Consider the following 22,015-nt stretch of genomic DNA (forward strand, 5'->3'; position numbering starts at 1 on the left):
CCCAGCACTTCTGGGTGAAGAGCAGAGAGTGGGAGCAGGGCTTTTCCACCCTGGATCTACACAATCCATACACAAACACAGGGCCCAACACCTCTCATTTGAAGGCTCAAAAAAAATTTTAAAAATCCACCTTTTCTCTCAGAAGGAGCTGCTGCTCTGGAATTTAATCCCTTTTCCAGGTGAACACTGCACACACAGGGGGATGTGTCCTTCCCCTTCCTCCCTGGGGGGATCCTCCTGCCAGCACCACCCCAAACCCCCCAAATCCCAGATGCCAGCAGCCCCAGCTCTGCCTCTGTGTCCCTGCTCCTCGTCACACCTTGGCTCCCTGTCAGCATTCCAGAGCCTGGAAAGGAGCCAGGGGCTGCTGGAGCTCAAGCTGTCAGCCCTGCTCTCCCTAAATCCTCGGCAGAATCCTTCAAAGAGCCCCCTGCACTCATCCCTGACAGCTCCTTCCTCTGCAGAGCCACGGGCTCAGCTGTTCCTGCAGCCTCTTTTTTCCAAGAGAAATCACTCCCTCTGTTATTCCAGCTGATTTCTGCCACATTTCAGGCTCCTGCTCCTCCAAAAGCTTTTCCTTGCATTGCTTCCAACTGGGAGAAGTGCTGCACTTGCACTCGGCCCTGCCTCTGTGAATCCAGCTGGCTGCAATCCCTTGGGATTGGTGGCATTTTGCTAAGGGCTGTCCCTTCCTGTCCCATCCCAGCTCTGCACTGAGCCTGCAGCAGCCACAATCCTTTGTACTCCCAATTTCTTGGCCATGGAATCCCTGTCACAGCCCAGGTGACTCCTGCTCCTCTCTCCTGATCCCAAGGTTTTAGAAGGAAGCAGTGACTCAGGCTCAGGGCTCTTTCTCCTCCTGCTCCATCCTGAATTCTGCAGCTTTTCCAACATTTCCTTCCCGCTGCCTGCTGGGATCCTGCTGGGATCCTGGATGCTGAGAATTTTCAACTTTCTGTGCTGACAGGACTCACAAGAGAACATTTGACCTAAGAAACTTCCAAAATTAATTCATAAAACTGAGATTATGGATGTGTAATTAGTTAGAAGTGCGTGATATCACAGAGTAGAAAACTTAGAGTTTTACAATACAGAAATATAAATAAAAAGCAAGGCAGAAGTTTTAAGGCAGAGACAGCTTGTTCTTCTTTACCTTCTTCCCTCTTCTCCCTGGGTTTGGGTGGTATTTTGTAATTAGAAAAATCCACATTACAAGCTTCAAAAAATCAGTTATTAAGTTAAAAGGGGAAATATTTTAAGTGTCATTTTTAATTAGATAGTTATTCTTGAAAGAATAGTTAGCCATTTTGTGCCTTACTAATAAAAAGCTACAAAAGTCAGAGTTGTAAGATTATTTCAGTGATAAAAAATAATAAACATTTAAGAGCAAACATGAACTACAAACTCAAATTCCTTCAATCCCAAGCTCCAGAACCCACAGGATCTGCAGCAGCACCATCAAATGTCCCTCTGCTGTCCCTGAGTGACAGCCCCAAGTGACATTAAATCCACCCCAGAAGGCAGAGGTCAGGCTTTAACCCCATCACTGCCACTTCCCTGCCACTGGTGAGGATCCAAAGGTGGGGACATCATTTCCCAGCCCAAATCACACTGGGAATTATCAGCATTGCCTTCACCCCATGCAGAACTCCACTGGAAGGGAAATGCAGCGTGAGAGATCTGGGGTTGGTGTTTGGGCTGATCCTGAGCTGGATTTGAACTCATTCTGGGCTGAATTTTACTGATTTGGAGCTGCATTTCATTGATTCTGAGCTGTATTTTATTGAGCTACATTTGAACTTATTCTGATTTGAATTTTACTGATTTGCAGCTGTATTTTAGTGATTTGGAGCTGTATTTATTTGATTCTGAGCTGTGTTTTATTGTGCTGAATTTTACTGATTTGGAGCTGTATTTTACTGATTCTGAGCTGTATTTAATGGATTCTGAGCTGTATTTTATTGTGCTACATTTGAACTTATTCTGAATTGAATTTTACTGATTTTGGAGCTGTATTGAATTGATTCTGAGCTGTATTTTATTGTGCTGCATTTGAATTGATTCCAAGCTGCATTTAATTGACTCTAAGCTGAATTTTACTGATTTTGAGCCATATTTTACTGATTATGAGCTGCATTTTATTGAGCTACATTTGAACTTATTCTGAATTGAATTTTACTGATTTGGAACTGTATTTAATTGATTCTGAGCTGTATTTAATGGATTCTGAGCTGTATTTTATTGAGCCACATTTGAACTTATTCTGAATTGAATTTTACTGATTTGCAGCTGTATTTTAGTGATTTGGAGCTGTATTTATTTGATTCTGAGCTGTGTTTTATTGTGCTGAATTTTACTGATTTGGAGCTGCATTTAACTGATTCTGAGCTGTATTTATTGTGCTGCATTTGAACTGATTCCAAGCTGCATTTAATTGATTCTAAGCTGAATTTTACTGATTTTGAGCCATATTTTACTGATTCTGAGCTGTATTTCACTGATTCTGAGTTACATTTAATGGATTCTGAGCTGTATTTTATTGAGCTACATTTGAACTTATTCTGAATTGAATTTTACTGATTTGGAGCTGCATTTCACTGATTCTGAGCAGCATTTAATTGATTCTGAGCTGAATTTTACTGATTTCGAGCTGGTTTTAACTGATTTTAGCTGAATTTTACTGAGCTGCATTTGAATTGACTCTGCTTTGAATTTTACTGATTTGGAGCTGAATTTAAGTGATTCTGAATTGCACTTAATTGATTCTGAGTTGAATTTTATTGATTCTGAGCTGAATTTGATCTGATTTTGAGCTGGTTTTAACTGATTCTGAGCTGCATTTTACTGACTATGAGCTGAATTTTACTGAGCTGCATTTGAACTTATTCTGAGTTGGATTTTACTGATTTGGAGCTGTATTTTCCTGATTCTGAGCTGCATTTTACTGATTCAGAGCTGAGTTTGAACTGGTTTGAACTGATTCTGAACTGGTTTTAACTGATTTTAACTGCATTTTACTGAGCTGCATTTAATTGATTCTGAGCTGCATTTTGGTGATTCTGAGCTGAATTTGAGCTGATTTTGAGCTGGTTTAAACCGACTGGGCACTGTTTTAACCAAGATTCACCACTTTGGCCTCCTCCAGCCCCAGCACCCCGCAATGGTCACCTCTATACTGAAGTAGCCTCTGTCCACGTAGTGCCCTGATTTTAACTGATTCTGAACTGGTTTGAACTGATTCTGAACTGGTTTTAGCTGATTTTAACTGCATTTTACTGAACTGCATTTTACTGATTCTGAGCTGCACTTGAACTGATTCTGAGCTGTATTTTACTGATTCTGAGCTGAATTTGAACTGGTTTTAACTGGTTTGAACTGATTCTGAACTGGTTTGAACTGATTTTAGCTGTATTTTACTGAGCTGCATTTTAGTGATTCTGAGCTGCATTTTAGTCGTTCTGAACTGAATTTGAACTGGTTTTAACTGGTTCTGAACTGGTTTTAACTGATTTTAACTGCATTTTACAGAGCTGCATTTAATCGATTCTGAGCTCCATTTTAGTGATTCTGAGCTGTATTTTAGTGATTCTGAGCTGCATTTGAACTGGTTTTAACTGATTTTAACTGCATTTTACTGAGCTGCATTTAATCGATTCTGAGCTCCATTTTAGTGATTCTGAGCTGCATTTTACTGATTCTGAGCCGAATTTGAGCTGATTTCAACCAAGATTCACCACTTTGGCCTCCTCCAGCCCCAGCACCCCCCAGTGGTCACCTCTATACTGAAGTAGCCTCTGTCCACGTAGTGCCCTGATTTTAACTGATTCTGAACTGGTTTGAACTGATTCTGAACTGGTTTTAGCTGATTTTAACTGCATTTTACTGAACTGCATTTTAGTGATTCTGAGCTGAATTTGAACTGGTTTTACCTGGTTTTAACTGATTTTAACTGCATTTTATCGAGCTGATAACTGATAAACTGCATTTTATCGAGTGCCCTGATTTTAACTGATTCTGAACTGGTTTGAACTGATTCTGAACTGGTTTTAGCTGATTTTAACTGCATTTTACTGAACTGCATTTTAGTGATTCTGAGCTGCATTTGAACTGGTTTTAACTGATTTTAACTGCATTTTACTGAGCTGCATTTAATCGATTCTGAGCTCCATTTTAGTGATTCTGAGCTGCATTTTACTGATTCTGAGCCGAATTTGAGCTGGTTTTAACCAAGATTCACCACTTTGGCCTCCTCCAGCCCCAGCACCCCCCAATGGTCACCTCTATACTGAAGTAGCCTCTGTCCACGTAGTCCCCCAGGAAGAGGTAGCGGGTGTTATTGGGTGATCCTCCCACTTCAAAGAGCTTCATCAGGTCAAAGAACTGCCCATGGATGTCACCACACACTGGGGGAGCAAGAACAGCACAAAAGAGGGACAGAATTACCACGCTAAGAAAAGCAAGGTCACGACAGCAGCAAAATTTTCTCTTGTGAGAGCTGTGCAGAGTGAAAAAAACCTTCAGGTGGAAGGAACAGGGCAAAAAAAAAACCTGCTGGGGTTATCCAGGTTGTTATTGAGGAATTGAGCCATGAGCTCTAGGGGAATATGGGTCTCCTCTCCAGGTCTCATAAGCTTTTGGAGATTTATTTCACATCCAGGATAGCTCAGCTGCCTCAGAAGGCAAAAAATCAGCAGGATGGCTTCTGTGGCAGCGTTGGAAACAAAAAGGTTTTAATAAAAGGCAAAATAACAAAACTCTGCATTTACAGAGAAAAACTGAGGTCCTTGCCCCTGGTAAAACACCTCACAAAAGCAATTAGTTTCTTTGTTCTCTTCTTTTTCTAGAAAATTGCACAGGGGGAATTTTTTGGCTTCTGTCCACCTTAAGTTTGAGGTGAAATCCCCCAGGTCCTATGAGGCATCTTTTCACCTAACTAAGGAGAGAAAATTTTAAGTTTATTCCCTTTTTAAGAGGACAAAAGATAGTTTTGTCACTGCCTCAACAGGGAGCACATTCCTATGTGAAAAACACCAGTTACTTGTTTTTAAAAATTTAAAAGTTGAATAGTAATAAAATGGTTATAAAAATAGGAATATAATTCGAGTAATAAAAATTTGAACAATTTGAATTAGGACAATATGAGACAATAAGAACAAAGAGTTAAGAAGTCTGGGTACCTTTTTCTGGGTAAAATAAGCCCAAGAAGGACCCAGGTTAACAGAGGATTAACCCTTAAAAGCAACAGCCTGTTGCATATTCATACACCTCATACATGATGCAAAAATTCCATTCAAACACAGGATTCTGTCTGGGCAGTGTCAGCTTCTTCCTCTGGATCCTGATATGAGCAAGGTGGGAAGAAGTTCGAGGTGGGAAGAAGTTCAAGGTGGGAAGAAGTTCATTTCTTCTGATAATGGAGCAATAAATTCTCTTTCTCTGAAAGATTGAGGTGTCCTGTGGCTGCTATTTTGCTGTGAGTACCTCACCCCTTTCTTTAAAAAAACATCCCACATCCATAGTTTCTATTCTAACTACAAAAACTCCATTTTAACGACAAAACTACATTTCCCATCCTATTAAAATGTTAACACACAACATAACATACAAATAGCAAATATCTGTGTAGAGCCACATTGTTGAAAGCGAAGGGAGCCAACCCATCTTTGTTGACCAGCATCGACTCCAATTTACTGATCAAATCAGCCACCTTTTATAACAGTGTTAATTAACTTCATGCATATTGCAAAGTTCGAGCTCACCACAGGCTACAGAGAAAACTCTAACCCCTCCTTTTGTTTACAATACCAAGATTTGTGTTCTCAAAACTTACTTTTACTTTCCCAAAACATGCCAAAGATAGAATGTTCACCTGTTATGAGAAAACCGCCTGGTATGAAAGGTTCTCAAGGCCTCCATGTTTGTCACTTTTGCCTTCCCATAGCTTATCCAAGGACAAGATATTTACTTGTTATTAAAAACAACCTGAGAACTTCTGCTGTTTACATAAACATGCCTGAGAATCTTGTTGTTTACAGAAACAGGCTGTGAGAATTAGCTGCTTACAGCAGCCTTTTACTTCTCCATCAGCTGTATTTTTTCATGGCCTTTTTTCCTTCAAGCCATGTCTGAGCAAAAATCTCCAACACCACATAATCTGCACTTTTTTCACACCCAGCAGCTCTGACCTGTGATTGGAGCCTCCACCTCGATCATGGTTTTCTCGTGCCTCAGGATGGCGGCGCCGTCGTTGATGATTTTCAGCGCCGCGTCCTCCTCCAGCCTCCCCTCCTTCACCAGGTGGCTCTTGAGGACGTCGAGCCTGGGTTTGCCATCCTCAAACACCTCCTTGAGGGTGAGCCGCTGCGTGGGAGGGAATGGCACAGCTGCAAAGGCAAGGCAAGGCAAGGGGTCAGCTTCTCGTGGAGAGGGAGGGACAGGCTCTGCTTCTTTTAGGAAATTTAACCCACAAACAGCAGAGGTTTGTTGTTGTGGTGTGGTTTTATGGTTTGTAATGGTTTTGTGTTTGTATCCCCTTGTTTTCCCCAAATAATCCCTCTACTTTGCTGAGATCAGGATGTTGAGTGATCACACGGGGTAAATTCCCCAAATATTACCCCATGCACTGCCCTAAATGTCCATTCCCCTGTATCCATCCCTTAAATTCATTTATTGGTTTGTCACCCCGGCATGGGCTCTGCAGGGCGAGCTGAGGCTGTGCCCAGCACCCCAGTGTTGTAGTGGGTTTTTATATTTTGTAATAATCTGTAATAGTTTTGGTTTTCTCTCCCAGATTGTGTCCCCTCCCTCTACCTGTGCAATCCCTCTCCATTGCTGAGATCATCCCCAAATCCCACCCTGGCTCTCTGTCACTCACTCACATCCCATCCCCTCCATCCAGAACCTTCAGTCCAGGAGTGATCAGCCAGGGGTCAACCCCCCAAGTGTTTCTCCATAAATGTCCATTCCCCAGTATCCATCCCTTAAATTCACTTATTGGTTTGTCACCCTAGGATGGGCTCTGCAGAGTGAGCTCAGACCATTCCCAGCACCCCAGTGTTGTGGTGTGTTTTTATACTTTGTAATAATTTGTAATAGTTTTGTTTTGTATTTTTCTCAAATGGTTTACCCCAGATTGTACCCCCTCCCCTTTACCTGTGCAATCCCTCTCCATTGCTGAGATCATCCCCAAATCCCACCCTGGCTCTCTGTCAGTCACTCACATCCCATCCCCTCCATCCAGAACCTTCAGTCCAGGACATTGAGTGATCAGCCAGTCCTAAATGTCCATTCCCCAGTATCCATCCCTTAAATTCATTTATTGGTTTGTCACCCCAGCATGAGCTCTGCAGGTGGAGCTGAGGCCATGCCAGCACCCCAGCGTTGTAGTGTGTTTTTATACTTTGCAATAATTTCTAATAGTTTTGTTCTTCTATCCCATTTTGTGTCCCCTCCCTTTACCTGTGCAATCCCTCTCCTTTGCTGAGATACCCCCAAATCCCCACCCTGGCTCTCTGTCAGTCACTCACATCCCATCCCCTCCATTGAGAATTTTCAGTCCAGGACCTTGAGTGATCAGCCAGGGGTCAACCCCCCAAATATTACCCCATGCACTGTCCTAAATGTCCATTCCAATATCCATCCCTTAAATTCATTTATTGGTTTGTCACCCCAGGATGGGCTCTGCAGGGTGAGCTCAGACCATTCCCAGCACCCCAGTGTTGTGGTGTTTTTATACTTTGTAATAATTTGTAATAGTTTTGCTCTTCTATCCCATTTTGTGTCCCCTCCCTTTACCTGTGCAATCCCTCTCCTTTGCTGAGATACCCCCAAATCCCCACCCTGGCTCTCTGTCAGTCACATCCCATCCCCTCCACCCAGAACTGTCAGTCCAGGACATTGAGTGATCAGCCAGTCCTAAACGTCCATTCCCCAGTATCCATCCCTTAAATTCACATCTTGGTCAATAAAATGTTATCTATTAAATTTCCACCTCCCTTTAAATGTAACCTTGGCCTTGAGGTTGTGGGGGCTCCCCAGAGCTCCTGATTAACTCCTTGGATTAACCCCTGCTACGAGTCCACCCCTTCATCTCCTGCCATTGTTCCAGCATTGCCATGTCCAGGCTTTTTAAACACATCAGAGATGGTGATTCCACCACCTCCTTGGGAAGAGCATCCCAGTGCTTTATTATTCTTTTGGTGAATTTTTTTTCCTAATATCCAACCTATACCTTCCCTGACAAAATCTGAGACTGTGTCCTTTGGAAGTTGTAGAGAGGTCACCTCTAAACCTCCTCTTCTCCAGGCTAAACTCCTTCAAACATCTCAAATTTTTGGAGTTTGCAGCCTCCCTTTTTATCCCATTTTCCAGCCACATTTCCCTTCTCTCTTTCCCCATTTCTGAGGTACTTGAGAGGTTCAGACTCCCCAATACACCTGATCCCAAAGATTCCCCTCTAATGCACAACCTTCTAACCCTCTCTTTTAAGTTTTTAATTCTTATGGAATTTAGGAGTTTTCCCCATTTCTGAGGTACTTGAGAGGTTCAGACTTCTTGGAAGACCTAATACCAAAGATTTCCCTCTAATGCATAACCCTCCCTTTTCATTTTTAATTCTTACATAATTTAGGGGTTTTCCTCCATTTCTGAGGTACTTGAGAGGTTCAGACTCCCCAATACACCTGACACCAAAGATTTCCCTCTAATGCATAACCCTCCCTTTTCATTTTTAATTCTTACATAATTTAGGGGTTTTCCCCATTTCTGAGCTACTTGAGAGGTTCAGACTTCCTGGAACACCTAATACCAAAGATTTCCCTCTAATGTATAATTCTTTTAAAATTCTTATGGAATTTAGGGGTTTTCTCCCATTGCTTCTTTCATCTTTCAATGTCTAATCTCATTTATCAGCAAATCTAAAGTTTATTTGTAAAATAATATTTTTTTCCCATTCATTAATCAGTGGAATCCTTCCTATAGTTTCTTTTATTTCCCAGTGCTGGTTTTATCTACCAGCAGCCCCACAGCTTGTTTGGAAACACAAATCTAGTACTCCTCTCACCCAGAAATGGAATTCCCACTGAAATGATGCTCTCAAACAGTGAGAAAAGAGCTGAGCTGCCAGAGCTGCTGGATTCACCCCTCAGCTTGGTTAATGATTTACAAGAGAGAAATAGAAACCGTTCACCTCCATATTCCCCAGCACTCCAGCATGGCCAGCACGTCTGGAGCCACAGCAAGGGACTGAGAACCCCAAAAGTGGGGATGGAGAGCCCAGCAAAGCTGGGATGTGACCCCAAGACAGCAGAGCCCACCCAGAGATGCACAGGCAGCCCCAGCCCCCTGCCCTTCCCTCATTCCAAGTCCTGGGCTGGCATTTCCACCTTTTTTCCTTCCTTTTTTCCTTCCTTTTGCCCTCTCTATCCCATCCCTAATTCGGTTGGTGCCAGCCCCACATCTTCCCCATTTCCTCCCACAGCACAGCCCTGGCAGCCACAGCCTCCAACACCTCTGGAGCCAGAGCAAGGCAGTGAGAACCCCAAAAGTGGGGTTGGAGAGCTCAGCAAAGCTGGGATGTGACCCCAAGACAGCTCTGCCCACCCAGAGATGCACAGGCAGCCCCAGCCCCCTGCCTTTCCCTCATTCCAAGTCGTGGGCTGGCATTTCCACCTTTTTTCCTTCCTTTTGCCCTCCCTCATCCCAGCTGATCCTGTTGGTGCCAGCCCCACGTCTTCCATCATTTCCTCCCACAGCACAGCCCTGGTACCCACAGCCTCCAACCCCTCTGGAGCCACAACAAGGGACTGAGAACCCCAAAAGTGGGGATGGAGAGCCCAGCAAAGCTGGGATGTGACCCCAAGACAGCTCTGCCCACCCAGAGATGCACAGGCAGCTCCTGGCTTTGCCTTTTCCTGGTAACCCCAGTCTTTCCCTCATTCCAAATCCTGGGCTGGCATTTCCACCTTTTTTCTTTCCTTTTTTCCCTCCCTCATCCCAGCTGATCCTGTTGGTGTCAGCCCCACATCTCCCCTCATTTCCTGCCACAGCACAGCCTCAAGCATGGCCAACCCCTCTGGAGCCAGAGCAAGGCAGTGAGAACCCCAAAAGTGGGGATGGAGAGCTCAGCAAAGCTGGGATGTGACCCCAAGACAGCTCTGCCCACCCAGAGATGCACAGGCAGCCCCAGCCCCCTGCCTTTCCCTCATTCCAAATCCTGGGCTGGCATTTCCACCTTTTTTCCTTCCTTTTGCCCTCCCTCATCCCAGCTGATCCTGTTGGTGCCAGCCCCACATCTCCCCTCATTTCCTGCCACAGCACAGCCTCAAGCATGGCCAACCCCTCTGGAGCCACAGCAAGGCAGTGAGAACCCCCAGAGCTCCTGGCTTTGCCTTTTCCTTCGAGCAAAGTTATGCAAGATCAGATCTGAGGCTTCAGCCAAGAACTTTTATGTAAGTTCCCTCCTTGGCTCTGCACAGCTCCACTCCCACAAGGAGCTGGGCACGACCAGGAACCAACTCCTCCCTGGCTCTGCCAGGGTTTCAGCCACCTCATTTTAATGAACTATCTCAATTTTATCCATCTCGATTTTATCTTTATCCACGCTCCTTTCTCTTGGCCAGGAGGAAGAGATGTTCCCTCTCCAAGAGCAGGAACAGCCCTGAGAGCAACCTGACCTGGAATTTTGTACCTCCAGGGCATTGAGAAGGGTGGAGAGACTCACCCAGATCCTGCTTCTATCTGGAAAACGAGGAGATAAGTCCTTATCCCACCAAAAGAAATCAGAGTTGTGGAATGGCTTGGGATGGAAGGAGATTCCACCACCCCAGGTTGCTCCAAGCCCTTCCAGGGAAATTTCCAGGGATCCAGAGCAGCCAAAACTCCTCTGGGAATTCCATCCCAGCCCCTCCCAGGGAAAAATTCCTTCTCTACATCCACCCTAAATTTCTCCTTTTTCAGCTCAAATCCATTGCTCCTCTCACTGCAACTCCAGGGTTGGCTCTGGAGTGCCCAGGCAATGGGTTAAGCTCATCCTCACAGCCAGCTCCCAAATAATTCATGAAAATTATGGATAAACCACTCCCAACATTCCAAGAATTCAACCCTGTGACCTCTGTGCCACCTTCCCTCTGCACACAAAGCCAGGTGTTGCACCCAGGCTTGTTTGAACGGTGAAATGTGCAGGTGTGGGGTTTGTAAATGCACCAAGGGCACCCAAATCCACGGTCAGGAAAAGAGAATTCCTGCTTTAATAGGAAAAGAGAATTCCTGTTTCACCAGGAAAGAGAATTCCTGTTTCACCAGAAAAGAGAATTCCTGTTTCACCAGGAAAAGAGAATTCCTGCTCTACCAGAAAAGATAATTCCTGCTTTAACAGGAAAAGAGAATTCCTGCTCCACCAGGAAAAGGCAATTCCTGTTTCACCAGAAAAGGCAATTCCTGTTCCACCAGGAAAGAGAATTCCTGTTCCACCAGGAAAAGAGAATTCCTGCTCCATTGGGAAAAGAGAATTCCTGTTTCACCAGGAAAGGAGAATTCCTGTTTCACCAGGAAAAGAGAATTCCTGCTTTAAAAAGAAAAGAGAATTCCTGCTCCACCAGGAAAGAGAATTCCTGTTTCACCAGGAAAAGAGAATTCCTGCTTTAACAGGAAAAGAGAATTCCTGCTTTAACAAGAAAAGAGAATTCCTGCTCCATTGGGAAAAGAGAATTCCTGTTTCACCAGGAAAAGAGAATTCCTGCTTTAACAGGAAAGAGAATTCCTGTTCCACCAGGAAAATGCAATTCCTGCTCCACCAGGAAAAGAGAATTCCTGTTTCACCAGAAAATGCAAATCGTGCTCCACCAGAAAATGCAATTCCTGCCCCACCAGGAAAAGAGAATTCCTGCTCCACCACTAGGACACTGCTGAGGGCCCATCCACAACAAAAGGACACAAAAGCAGGAGAAGTTTGAGGTGTGAAATGGATTAAAAGGTCAGGTGTGCTCAAGGGAAAATGAAAAGGAAATTAAAAGGGATCTCTTTGGCAAGATTCCATTTCCTGCTAAATTTACATGGATTTTATTTATTTTATGAGCAAAAGGGTATTTGCAACACTTTGACAGGACATTAATAGTGAAATGTGGGAGAATTTGGGAAAAAAACTGCTTTTCCACCACCACCAGTGCTCTTCCCTCAGTGCCACATAAAAATCCCACAGGAAAAAAAAAAATCCCATTCCTCCCTACTTAAAATGCACTTAAAATTCAGCTTCATCAGGGCTGCCCCATCCCCACCTCCAGAGGAGAGCACAGAGTGAGCCACAAATGATTGTTTATACATCCCAGAGTCCCTGAGGCAGATTCATTACTGAAAAAGGAGCAGCAGCTCCGTGCCTGGAGAGGCAGCGCTGGCCAAACACTGCAGGGAAAAGGGATCCCCTCAATCCCCCCCAAAATAACCCCAAAGGGTGCAAAATTCACCAAAACAAACCAGAGAGAGGATTCCCTGCAGCTCCTGGGGCACAGCTGGGAGAGAATCCCAACAAAGCCCCTTCCCTGCTCGCCCCTCAGCACAGAGCACATGGGGAGAGATGAAATTTGGAACAAAAAATTCACATTTTGGGGCAAAACTGAGGATTTGGACATTGAGGAGGTTGAATGGGCTGGCAAATGTAGAAATATTCCAGGAAAAGTCCTCACAAACCCCTGAGGAAGGAAGGAGCTCCAGGGCTGAGCTGGGCACAGCACGAGCAGCAGGGAGGGTTTTTATTTTCCTCTTTCCCAATTCCCAAAATTCACAAAAACAAACTGGAAAAAGGATCCCCTCAATCCCCCCAAAATAACCCCAAAGGGCTCAAAATTCACCAAAACAAACCAGAGAGAGGATTCCCTGCAGCTCCTGGGGCACAGCTGGGAGAGAATCCCAACAAAGCCCCTTCCCTGCTCGCCCCTCAGCACAGAGCACATGGGGAGAGATGAAATTTGGAGAAAAAATTCACATTTTGGGGCAAAACTGAGGATTTGGACATTGAGGAGGTTGAATGGGCTGGCAAATATAGACATATCTCAATAAAAGTCAACCCAAACCCCTGTGAAAGGGAGAATTTCCAGAACTGAGCTGGGCACAGCACAAGCAGCAGGGAGGGTTCTTATTTTCCTCTTTCCCAATTCCCAAAATTCACAAAATCAAACTGGAAAAGGGATCCCCCCTCAATCCCCCCAAAAATAACCCCAAAGGGTGCAAAATTCACCAAAACAAACCAGAGAGAGGATTCCCTCTCTGGGAAGAGAGAATCCAAACAAAGCCCCTTCCCTGCTCGCTCCTCAGCACAGAGCACATGGAGAGAGGTGAAATTTGGAGCAAAAAATTCACATTTTGGGGTAAAACTGAGGATTTGGACACTGAGGAAGCTGAATGGGCTGGCAAAGGTAGAAATATCCCAGGAAAAGTCCTCACAAACCCCTGTGAAAGGGAGAATTTCTAGGGCTGAGCTGGGCACCGCACAAGCAGCAGGGACGGGGTTTTTATTTTCCTCTTTCTCAATTCCCAAAATTTACAAAATCAAACTGGAAAAGGGATTCCCTCAATCCCCCAAAAATAACCCCAAAGGGTGCAAAATTCACCAAAACAAACCAGAGAGAGGATTCCCTCTCTGGGAAAAGAGAATCCAAACAAAGCCCCTTCCCTGCTCGCTCCTCAGCACAGAGCAGATGGGGAGAGATGAAATTTGGAGCAAAAAATTCACATTTTGGGGTAAAACTGAGGATTTGGACACTGAGGAAGCTGAATGGGCTGGCAAATGTAGAAATATCTCAATAAAAGTCGACCCAAACCACTGTGAAATGGAGAAGCAGCTCCAGGGCTGAGCTGGGCACTGCAGGGTGAGGTTTTAAAATCTTTTCCCAATTTCCAAAGAGCCCAAAGTTATTTTTATGCCAGATTTTATTCCCATTCACACCTAACCTACATTCATCTATTCACAGCTGAGTCCAGGGCTCAGAGGGAATAATGTGGAGAAATCCAGCACAGAAAAGGCCACAGAAATTGCATTTTTTTTTGCTGGGAAAAAGGTGGATTTTCAGCTTTCAGAGTTATTAATAGGGAACAAACCCTTGGAGGAAAAGCCCCCAAGGCCATAAATTCCAAATTCTGTGAGCAATTCCCAGCTCAGAGCACTGAGTGGAGGCCCAGGCAATAATAATGATAATAATTATAATAATAATAATATTATTATATTATTCTTATTGCCATTTCCATCTGGTTTCCCCCAAATTTTTGCATGTTTCAATCCTTTTATTTTGCTCTGGGGAAGGAACCTCCAGATTTCAGAAGTTCCAGAAATAAAGGGGAAATTATTATTATTATTATTATTATTATTATTATTATTATTATTATTATACCTGCAGAACCAGGTGTGTGTGTGCTTGATATCCTGATTTTTTATTTTTATTGGATCAAGCCCTGATAAATAATCTGGAAAATAATTTTCCAGGGCTGGCACAGGCAGCCTGACCCTGTCATGGCACAGAACTCTGTGGAAAAAAAAATAAAAATTAAAATGGAGCTTCATCACCTCCCACCTGAGGAAATAATGAACTTCTCCCTTATTAAAATAAACATTAATGTCAAAGAAAAATCTCCAAATGAAGTGAATAACTTCTTGTATAAAAGCAGGAAGAGCCAGGAATAATAATAATTATTATTATATTATATTATATTATATTGTACTATATAACATTATATTACATTACATTATATTACATTTATATTACATATATATTACATTTATATTACAATTATTTTGCCATTTTCATCTGTTTTCCCCCAAATTTTTGCATGTTCCAATCTTTCTTTTCTGCTCTGGGTAAGGAACCTCCAGATTGCAGAAGCTCCAGAAATAAAGGGGAAATAAAAACTTCCAGGGCTGAGGAGCAGAACTCTTATTATTGCCATTTCCATGTTATTATTATTATCATTAAAATTATCATTATTATTATTATCATTAATATTAATATTATTATATTGCCATTTCCATCTGTTTCCCCCAAATTTTTGCATGTTTCAATCCTTTTTTTTTGCTCTGGGGAAGGAACCTCCAGATTTCAGAAGCTCCAGAGACTCCAGAATAGAAGGGAAATAAAAATTTCCAGGGCTGAGAAGCAGAACTCTTATTATTGCCATTTCCTTACTACTATTATTATTATTATTATTATTATCATCATCATCATCATTATTATATTGCCATTTCCATCTGTTTCCCCCAAATTTTTGCATGTTCCAATCCTCCTTTTTTGCTCTGGATAAGGAACCTCCAAATTTCAGAAGCTCCAGAAATAAAGGGGAAATAAAAACTTCCAGGGCTGAGAAGCAGAACTCTTATTATTGCCATTTCAGTGTTTTCCCCCGAATTTTTGCACGTTCCTGCTATTATTATTATTATTATTGCCATTTCCATCTGTTTTCCCCCAAATTTTTGCATGTTCCAATCCTTCTATTTTGCTCTGGGTAATGAATATCCAGATTTCAGAAGCTCCAGAAATAAAGGGGAAATAAATTCCAGTTTATAATGTCCCAGTTTTAGCCAGAACTCCAATTGTGCTTCTGGTTTGCAGAGCTGCCTCTGATCCTCACCTGCAGCCACAGATTCCTTTTTGTGGGACAACCAGAATTATCCCCTCACAAAAACCCTAAAAATACCTGCACGGTAGGAGCTGGATGAAGGATTTTCTTGGAAGGGGACAGGGCTGGGATGGAGCAATGGAGAAGCAGCAAATCTGTCCCGGCCTCAGCAGCTCCCAGCAGGAACACCCAAAATTTGAGGCCACGTTGGGAGAATTTTTCCTCTTCCTTTTTCCCTCCTCCTTTTCCTTTTCCCCTCCTTTTTCCTCCTTTTTTCCCCCTCCCTTTCCTCCTCCTTTTCCTTTTCCCCTCCTCGTTTTCCTTTTCCCCTCCTTTTTCCCTCTTCCTTTTCCCTCCTCCTTTTTCCCCTCTCCTTTTTCCTCCTCCTTTTTTCCTCCTCCCTTTCCTCCTCCTTTTCCTTTCCCCCTCCCTTTCTTTTCCTCCTTTTTTCCTCATCCTCTTCCTTTTTTCCTCCTCCTCCTTTTCCCCCCTCCTTTTTCCCTCCTCCTTTTCCTTTTCCCCTCCTTTTCCCCTCTTCCTTTTCCCTCCTCCTTTTTTCCCCCTCCCTTTCCTCCTCCTTTTTTCCTCCTCCTTTTCCTTTCCCCCTCCCTTTCTTTTCCTCCTTTTTTCCTCATCCTCTTCCTTTTTTCCTCCTCCTCCTTTTTCCCTCCTCCTTTTTCCCTCCTCCTTTTTCCCCTCAGGCTTTGCAGTGACTCCCTGCAATCCCCCCAATGAGAGGCAGACACTGCCTTTGCTGAGTGATGATTTTCTGGGAATACATTGATTTTTAACCTCTGGCAAGTTTGTAGAGCGGAGAATCAGCAGGCCCCAAGGCTGAGCAGGAGCCAGGTGCGTTTAAGGCTAAAAAAAAAGCAGGTGACAGCTCTGGGTATGGAAATGCAAACACAAACACAAACAGAGCACAGGTTGTGTTCAGGGCTCCCACGGAAACCTGGGCTGTCCAAGAGGCTCCAAATCCACCCAGACCAGCCAGAAATTCCCAAGGAAATACCACAGAATTCCAGAATGCTTTGGGTGGGAAGGGATATACAAGATGATCTCATTCCAGCACACCTTCCACTAGGTGAGGTTGCTCCAAGCTGGACTTGGACACTTCCAGGCATGGGGCAAGCAGAGGAAAATCATCCCAGTGGTTTCACCATCCTCTGAAACCTCACAGCTCCCTGAACTGTGCTCACAGCTCCCAAAAATCTTTGGACTAGCAGTGATCATCCTGGTCCTCTGTGCCCACAGCTCCCTGAAATCTTTGGGATAGCAGTGATTATCCTGGTTTTGCTGGGAATTTGGACAGTAAAAGTGAGGCCAGGAGCAAGCAAGGTGCCTTTGGTGAGGAGGATTCCCCAGGCCAGGTCAGGTTGCTCCAAGCTGGACTTGGCCACTTCCAGGGATGGGACAAGCAGAGATTTTCTGGGAAAACCATCCCAGTGCCTCTCCATCCTCTGAACCTTACAGCTCCCTGAACTGGGCTCACAGCTCCCTAAAATCTTTGGGATAGCAGTGATTATCCTGGTTTTGCTGGGAATTTGGCCAGCAAATGAGGCCAGGAGCAAGCAAGGTGCCTTTGGTGAGGAGGATTCCCCAGGCCAGGTCAGGTTGCTCCAAGCTGGACTTGGCCATTTCCAGGCATGGGGCAGGCAGAGGAAAATCATCCCAGTGGTTTCACCATCCTCTGAAACCTCACAGCTCCCTGAAATGTGCTCACAGCTCCTTGAAATCTTTGGACTAGCAATGATTATCCTGCTCCTCTGTGCTCACAGCTCCCTGAAATCTTTGGGATAGCAGTGATTATCCTGGTTTTGCTGGGAATTTGGCCAGTAAAAGTGAGGCCAGGAGCAAGCAAGGTGCCTTTGCTGAGGAGGATTCCCCAGCAGAGCTCAGGGCTGAGGTTTTGCCAGGGCTGCCGGTGCCAATCCCACCAGGTGGAGCTGGAACTCTGCTCCAGGCAGGATTAAAGCCAGGAGGGTTTAATTAGAGCAGAGGTGACTTAAGCCTCAGCAGGCAGCAGCTCCCAAACCCTCCTGGCATGGCAGCCAGGGCTCCTCACACCCCTCATCCTGAATGAAGCTGAACCCAGAGCAGGATCTGTGGTGCTGCTTTGGTTCCTGCTCCTGCCAAAGCTCCCCAAGGATCAGAGACACCAAAATACTCTCAGTGGGCACCCTCAGCCTCCCTGAAGTGATAAAATCCACATTTGCTTGCAAGGCCCATCGAGTTTCCAGCTCAGATTTGGCTCCTAATGAGCGGCACTGATGCGGATTTTCCTGGGATTGTCATTGAGCCAATGAGTCCAGAGCAGGGACATCACTGAGTGCCAGCTCAGCAAGCACAGCCCAAAACTCTGCAATTCCAGCTTGGAAAAACTCTTTCTTTGACAGCCTGCAGCTCTACAAACTTGCCAGAGGTTAAAAATCAATGTATTCCCAGAAAATCATCACTCAACAGCGGCAGTGTCTGCCTCTCATTGGGGGGATTGCAGGGAGTCACTGCAAAGCCTGAGGGGAAAAAGGAGGAGGAGGAAAAGGAGGAAAAGGAGGAGGGAAGGAAAAGGAGGAGGAATGAGGAGGAAAAAAGCAGGAGGATGAAAAAGGAGGAGGAAAAAAGGAGGAGAAAAATGAGGAGGAAAGGAAAAGGAGGAGGAGAGGAAAGGGAGGAGGAAAAAAGGAGGAGGAAAAGGAAGAGGAAAGGGAGGGGGGAAAAAAGGAGGAGGAAAAAGGAGAGGGGGAAAAGGAGGAGGAGGAAAAAAGGAAGAGGATGAAAAAAAAAGGAGGAGGAAAAGAAAGGGAGGGGGAAAGGAAAAGGAGGAGGAAAAAAGGAGGAGGGAAAAAGGAGGAGGAGGAAAAGGAGGAGGAAAAGAAAGGGAGGAGGAGAGGAAAGGGAGGAGGAAAAAAGGAGGAGGGAAAAAGGAGGAGGAAAAAGGAGGAGGGAACAAAGAGGAGGCAAAAGGAGGAGGAAAAAAAGGAGGAGAAAAAGAAAAGCAGGAGGAAAAAGGAAGAGGAAAAAGGAAGAGGGAAAAGGAAGAGGAAAACATTAAGGAGGAAAAATGGAGGGGGAAAAGGAAAAGGAGGAAGAAAGGAAAAGGAGGAGGAGAAAGGAGGAGGGAAAAAGGAGGAGAAAAAAAGGAGGAGGAGGAGGAGGAAAAGAAAGGGAGGAGGAGAGGAAAGGGAGGAGGAAAAGGAGGAGGAAGAAAAAGAGGAGCAAAAAAGGAGGAAAAAAAGAGGAGGAAAAAGAGGAGGGGAAAAGGAGGAGGAAGAAAGCAGGAGGAGGAAAGGAGGAGGAGGAGGAGAAGGAGGAAGAGGAGGAAAAGGAGGAGGAAAAAGGAGGAGGAAAACATTAAGGAGGAAAAAAGGAGGAGGAAAAAAGGAGGAGGAAAAAAGGAGGAGGAGAAAAAAAGGAGGAGGAGAAAAAAAGGAGGAGGAGGAAAAAAGGAGGAGGAGGAAAGGAGGAGGAAAAAATTAAGGAGGAAAAATTAGGGAGGAAAAATTAGGGAGGAAAAAAGGAGGAAGAGGAGGAAAGGAGGTGGAGGAAAAAGGAGGAGGATTAAAAAACAGGAGGAGAAAAGGAAAAGGAGGAGGAAAAAGGAGGAAGTTCAGAGCAAACAGCTGCAGCTACTTTATAAAAAAGCGATCTCCCCCAAGGAGCAGGGAGGGATTCCTGGATGGCAGCAGGCAGGGAAATTCAGCACCTGTTTGCCAAGGTTCCAGCCTGGCCACTCACAGCTCATTAATGGAGGCCCAGTGGGGGCTTGGTGGAAAAGGCAAATCCCAGGAACGTGAACCCGACCCTGCCACGGCTCCCAAGGGCTTCTGGAGCCCATTTCAAACCTGCTCTAAGCAAACACAACTTCGTGTCCTTCCAAGATCTGTGCTGCAGGGAACAGGCTGATCCACGTGGGAATCCTGGACAGAGCAACCCCCAGAAAAATTCCTGCTGGAGCAGCAAAAAGAAATGGGAAATGTGAGCACAAAATGGAGAGATGGGAGCACAAAATGATGAATTTGGACACAATCTGGGCCTTGGTTTCTCTCTTCTCTTCTCTCCTCTTTCTCTTCTCTTTTCTCTCTTCTCTTTTCTCTCTTCCCTCCTCTCCTCTTCCCTTCCCTTTTCTCTTCTCTTCTCTTCCCATCTCAGGCCTCAAACCCTCACCCTGAGTTGGATCCTCATTGGATCCAACTGCTCTGGATAAAATATTCCTTTTGAGGTGTTTACTCCCAGGTTTGGGAATATTTGTAACCAAGGTGGTCCAAAGGGAGCTGCAAAGAATTCAAATCTTCCTGGTTGGACAAAACAGGCCCCAAAAATTGAGATAAATCAGTCCCAGAGCAGATTCCCAGATCTGCACATGGCAGGGATGAGCAGGATGAGAGGAGCCTCCAGTTCCTGCTGAATCAGCAATTCCAGTGCCCTGGTCACTCTTCCTCCGGGAAAACCTCGTGGGATTTTTCCAGGACATCACCTTTGGGATAATATTCTGCTTGAGAAGCCATTTTGCCACATCTTGCCATGCTCAGCAGCTGATAAAAGGGAATATTTTCTGGAGCAATCTAGGCTGACAGCACTTCCTCGTGTTCTCCTGAAATTCACCCTGAACCACTTGGGAAATTGATGCTGGGAAATTCTCCTTGGAGAAATTATTTCATTTAAACTCTTATTTGAAAACTCTTATTTTACAGGCCCACCACGCCAAAAGGAACCTCCAGGTGGAAAATTGGTGGAGAATTTTGGAGAAAAAAAAAAACCTGAGCTCCTCAGGCTCCCAATCAGAGGAGATCCCAGTGCCCCTCAATGGAAACAGGAGGGGCAGTGGGATCTGAGAATGGGATCTGAGGTCCCAGAACCCCAAAAAGATTTGGGTTGGAAGGATCATTAAGGACATTAAGGATCATTTGGACATTAAGGATCACCTTGTCCCAGAAAATCATCACTCAGCTGATGCTCCCACCAGGCAGCAGTGAGGCTTTGCTTCCTTCAGAGGCTGGAAAATCAAGAGAACAGCCTGGACAGCCCAAAATTCCTCCTGCAGCCAGGAAAATCCTTAAAATCTGCACTGAGATCTCCTTTTCTTTACAGCATCCAACCTCACTCTGCCCCATGCATCCTGAGGGGCTTTCCCAGGATATTTGCAGATTCCTGGAAGTGCCCAAGGCCAGGCTGGATGGGGATTACAGCAATGTGGGATAGTGCAAGGTGCAATGAGGTGAGCTTTAGGATCCTTTTCCAACCCAAACCCTTCCAGGATTCCACACCTGCCCCTTGGCACAGCAATCCTGACCCCCAGGAGCCCCTGAGAGCCCAGCCCTGAATTATGGGATCACTCTGATGTCCAACATTGCTCCTCATTCCAGAAAAATCCTTAAAATCTGCACTGAAATTTCCTTTTCTTTACAGCATCCACCCTCCATCTCCCACCTTATTCTGCCCCACACATCCTGAGGGGCTTTCCCAGGATATTTGCAGATTCCTGGAAGTGCCCAAGGCCAGGCTGGATGAAGCTCAGAGCAATATGGAATAGTGCAAGGTGCAATGAGGTGAGCTTTAGGATCCTTTTCCAACCCAAACCCTTCCAGGATTCCACACCTGCCCCTTGGCACAGCAATCCTGACCTCCAGGAGCCCCCTGAGAGCCCAGCCCTGCATTATGGGATCACTCTGCCCGTTCCCTCATTCCTGCTCTTTAATGATGTCACATTCCATTAGGACCTGAGCCATCCCCAGCCCTAAACACGGGCAGGGAATACCTGGCAAAGCAGCCAAGCTGGGAAGGATCCCAGACAAATATAGATCCCCAAGGAGTATCTTTAGATTAGCAGGCAGCTCTGCCCCCACTGAGACCCCAGGATTTACCTAAATAGCTCCTTCAGCACAGCCCAGTGCTCAGAGCTATTTTAAGCCAGCACCCTGCCCTACTTCCTAAGGAACAGCCTTCCCTTCTCTGTGCAGCCAGAGCAGCCCTAAACCACTGCTCTCTCCACTCTGACACCTTTCATGAAATAAAAAAATACACTTTTGGCACGGGAGCTAATTAATCTGGGCTCATTTATTGCCACAAGGCCCTTCATGGCCTGGAGCAGGGTAAATGGGATTGACTTTCACAGGGTTGATAGGCAGGAAAATAAAATTAAACAGGGGAATCCTGAGGGGCACAACCTGCACACCCACCTGAGGCTGCTGCCCATCCAGGGCCACTTTTACCATCCCAACTTGTTCCAGCCTGGCCTTGGGCACTTCCAGGGGCAGCCACAGCTTCTTTGGAAATCCTTTCCCAATATCCCACCTAAACCTTGCCCTCCTTCATCTCCAAGTGGCAGACACAGACCATTGTGTCTATTTTACCTTCCCCACTGCACACCCAGCTGAGGCTGCTGCCCATCCAGTGCCACCCCTGCCATGGCAGGAACAAC

At 45.1% G+C, this 22,015-nt stretch overlaps 1 protein-coding gene across 2 annotated transcripts in view; it reads right to left on the reverse strand.

Annotated features, from left to right (window-relative positions):
- PPP3CC (protein phosphatase 3 catalytic subunit gamma) overlaps positions 1-22,015 on the reverse strand; it is a 55,597-nt gene that overhangs the window by 26,055 nt on the left and 7,527 nt on the right. For both annotated transcript variants that reach the window (XM_054294638.1, XM_054294637.1), the window contains exons 2-3: positions 6,186-6,383; positions 4,279-4,403 (exon numbers count right to left, since the gene is read on the reverse strand). In XM_054294638.1, coding sequence (XP_054150613.1) covers positions 4,279-4,403; positions 6,186-6,383 — 323 coding nt within the window. The remainder of the gene's footprint in view (positions 1-4,278; positions 4,404-6,185; positions 6,384-22,015) is intronic.

The sequence above is a fragment of the Melozone crissalis genome, unplaced genomic scaffold (assembly GCF_028551555.1).
Source record: "Melozone crissalis strain CALT ecotype California unplaced genomic scaffold, PUWL_Pcris_2 ptg000295l_1, whole genome shotgun sequence".
Lineage (NCBI taxonomy): Eukaryota > Metazoa > Chordata > Aves > Passeriformes > Passerellidae > Melozone > Melozone crissalis.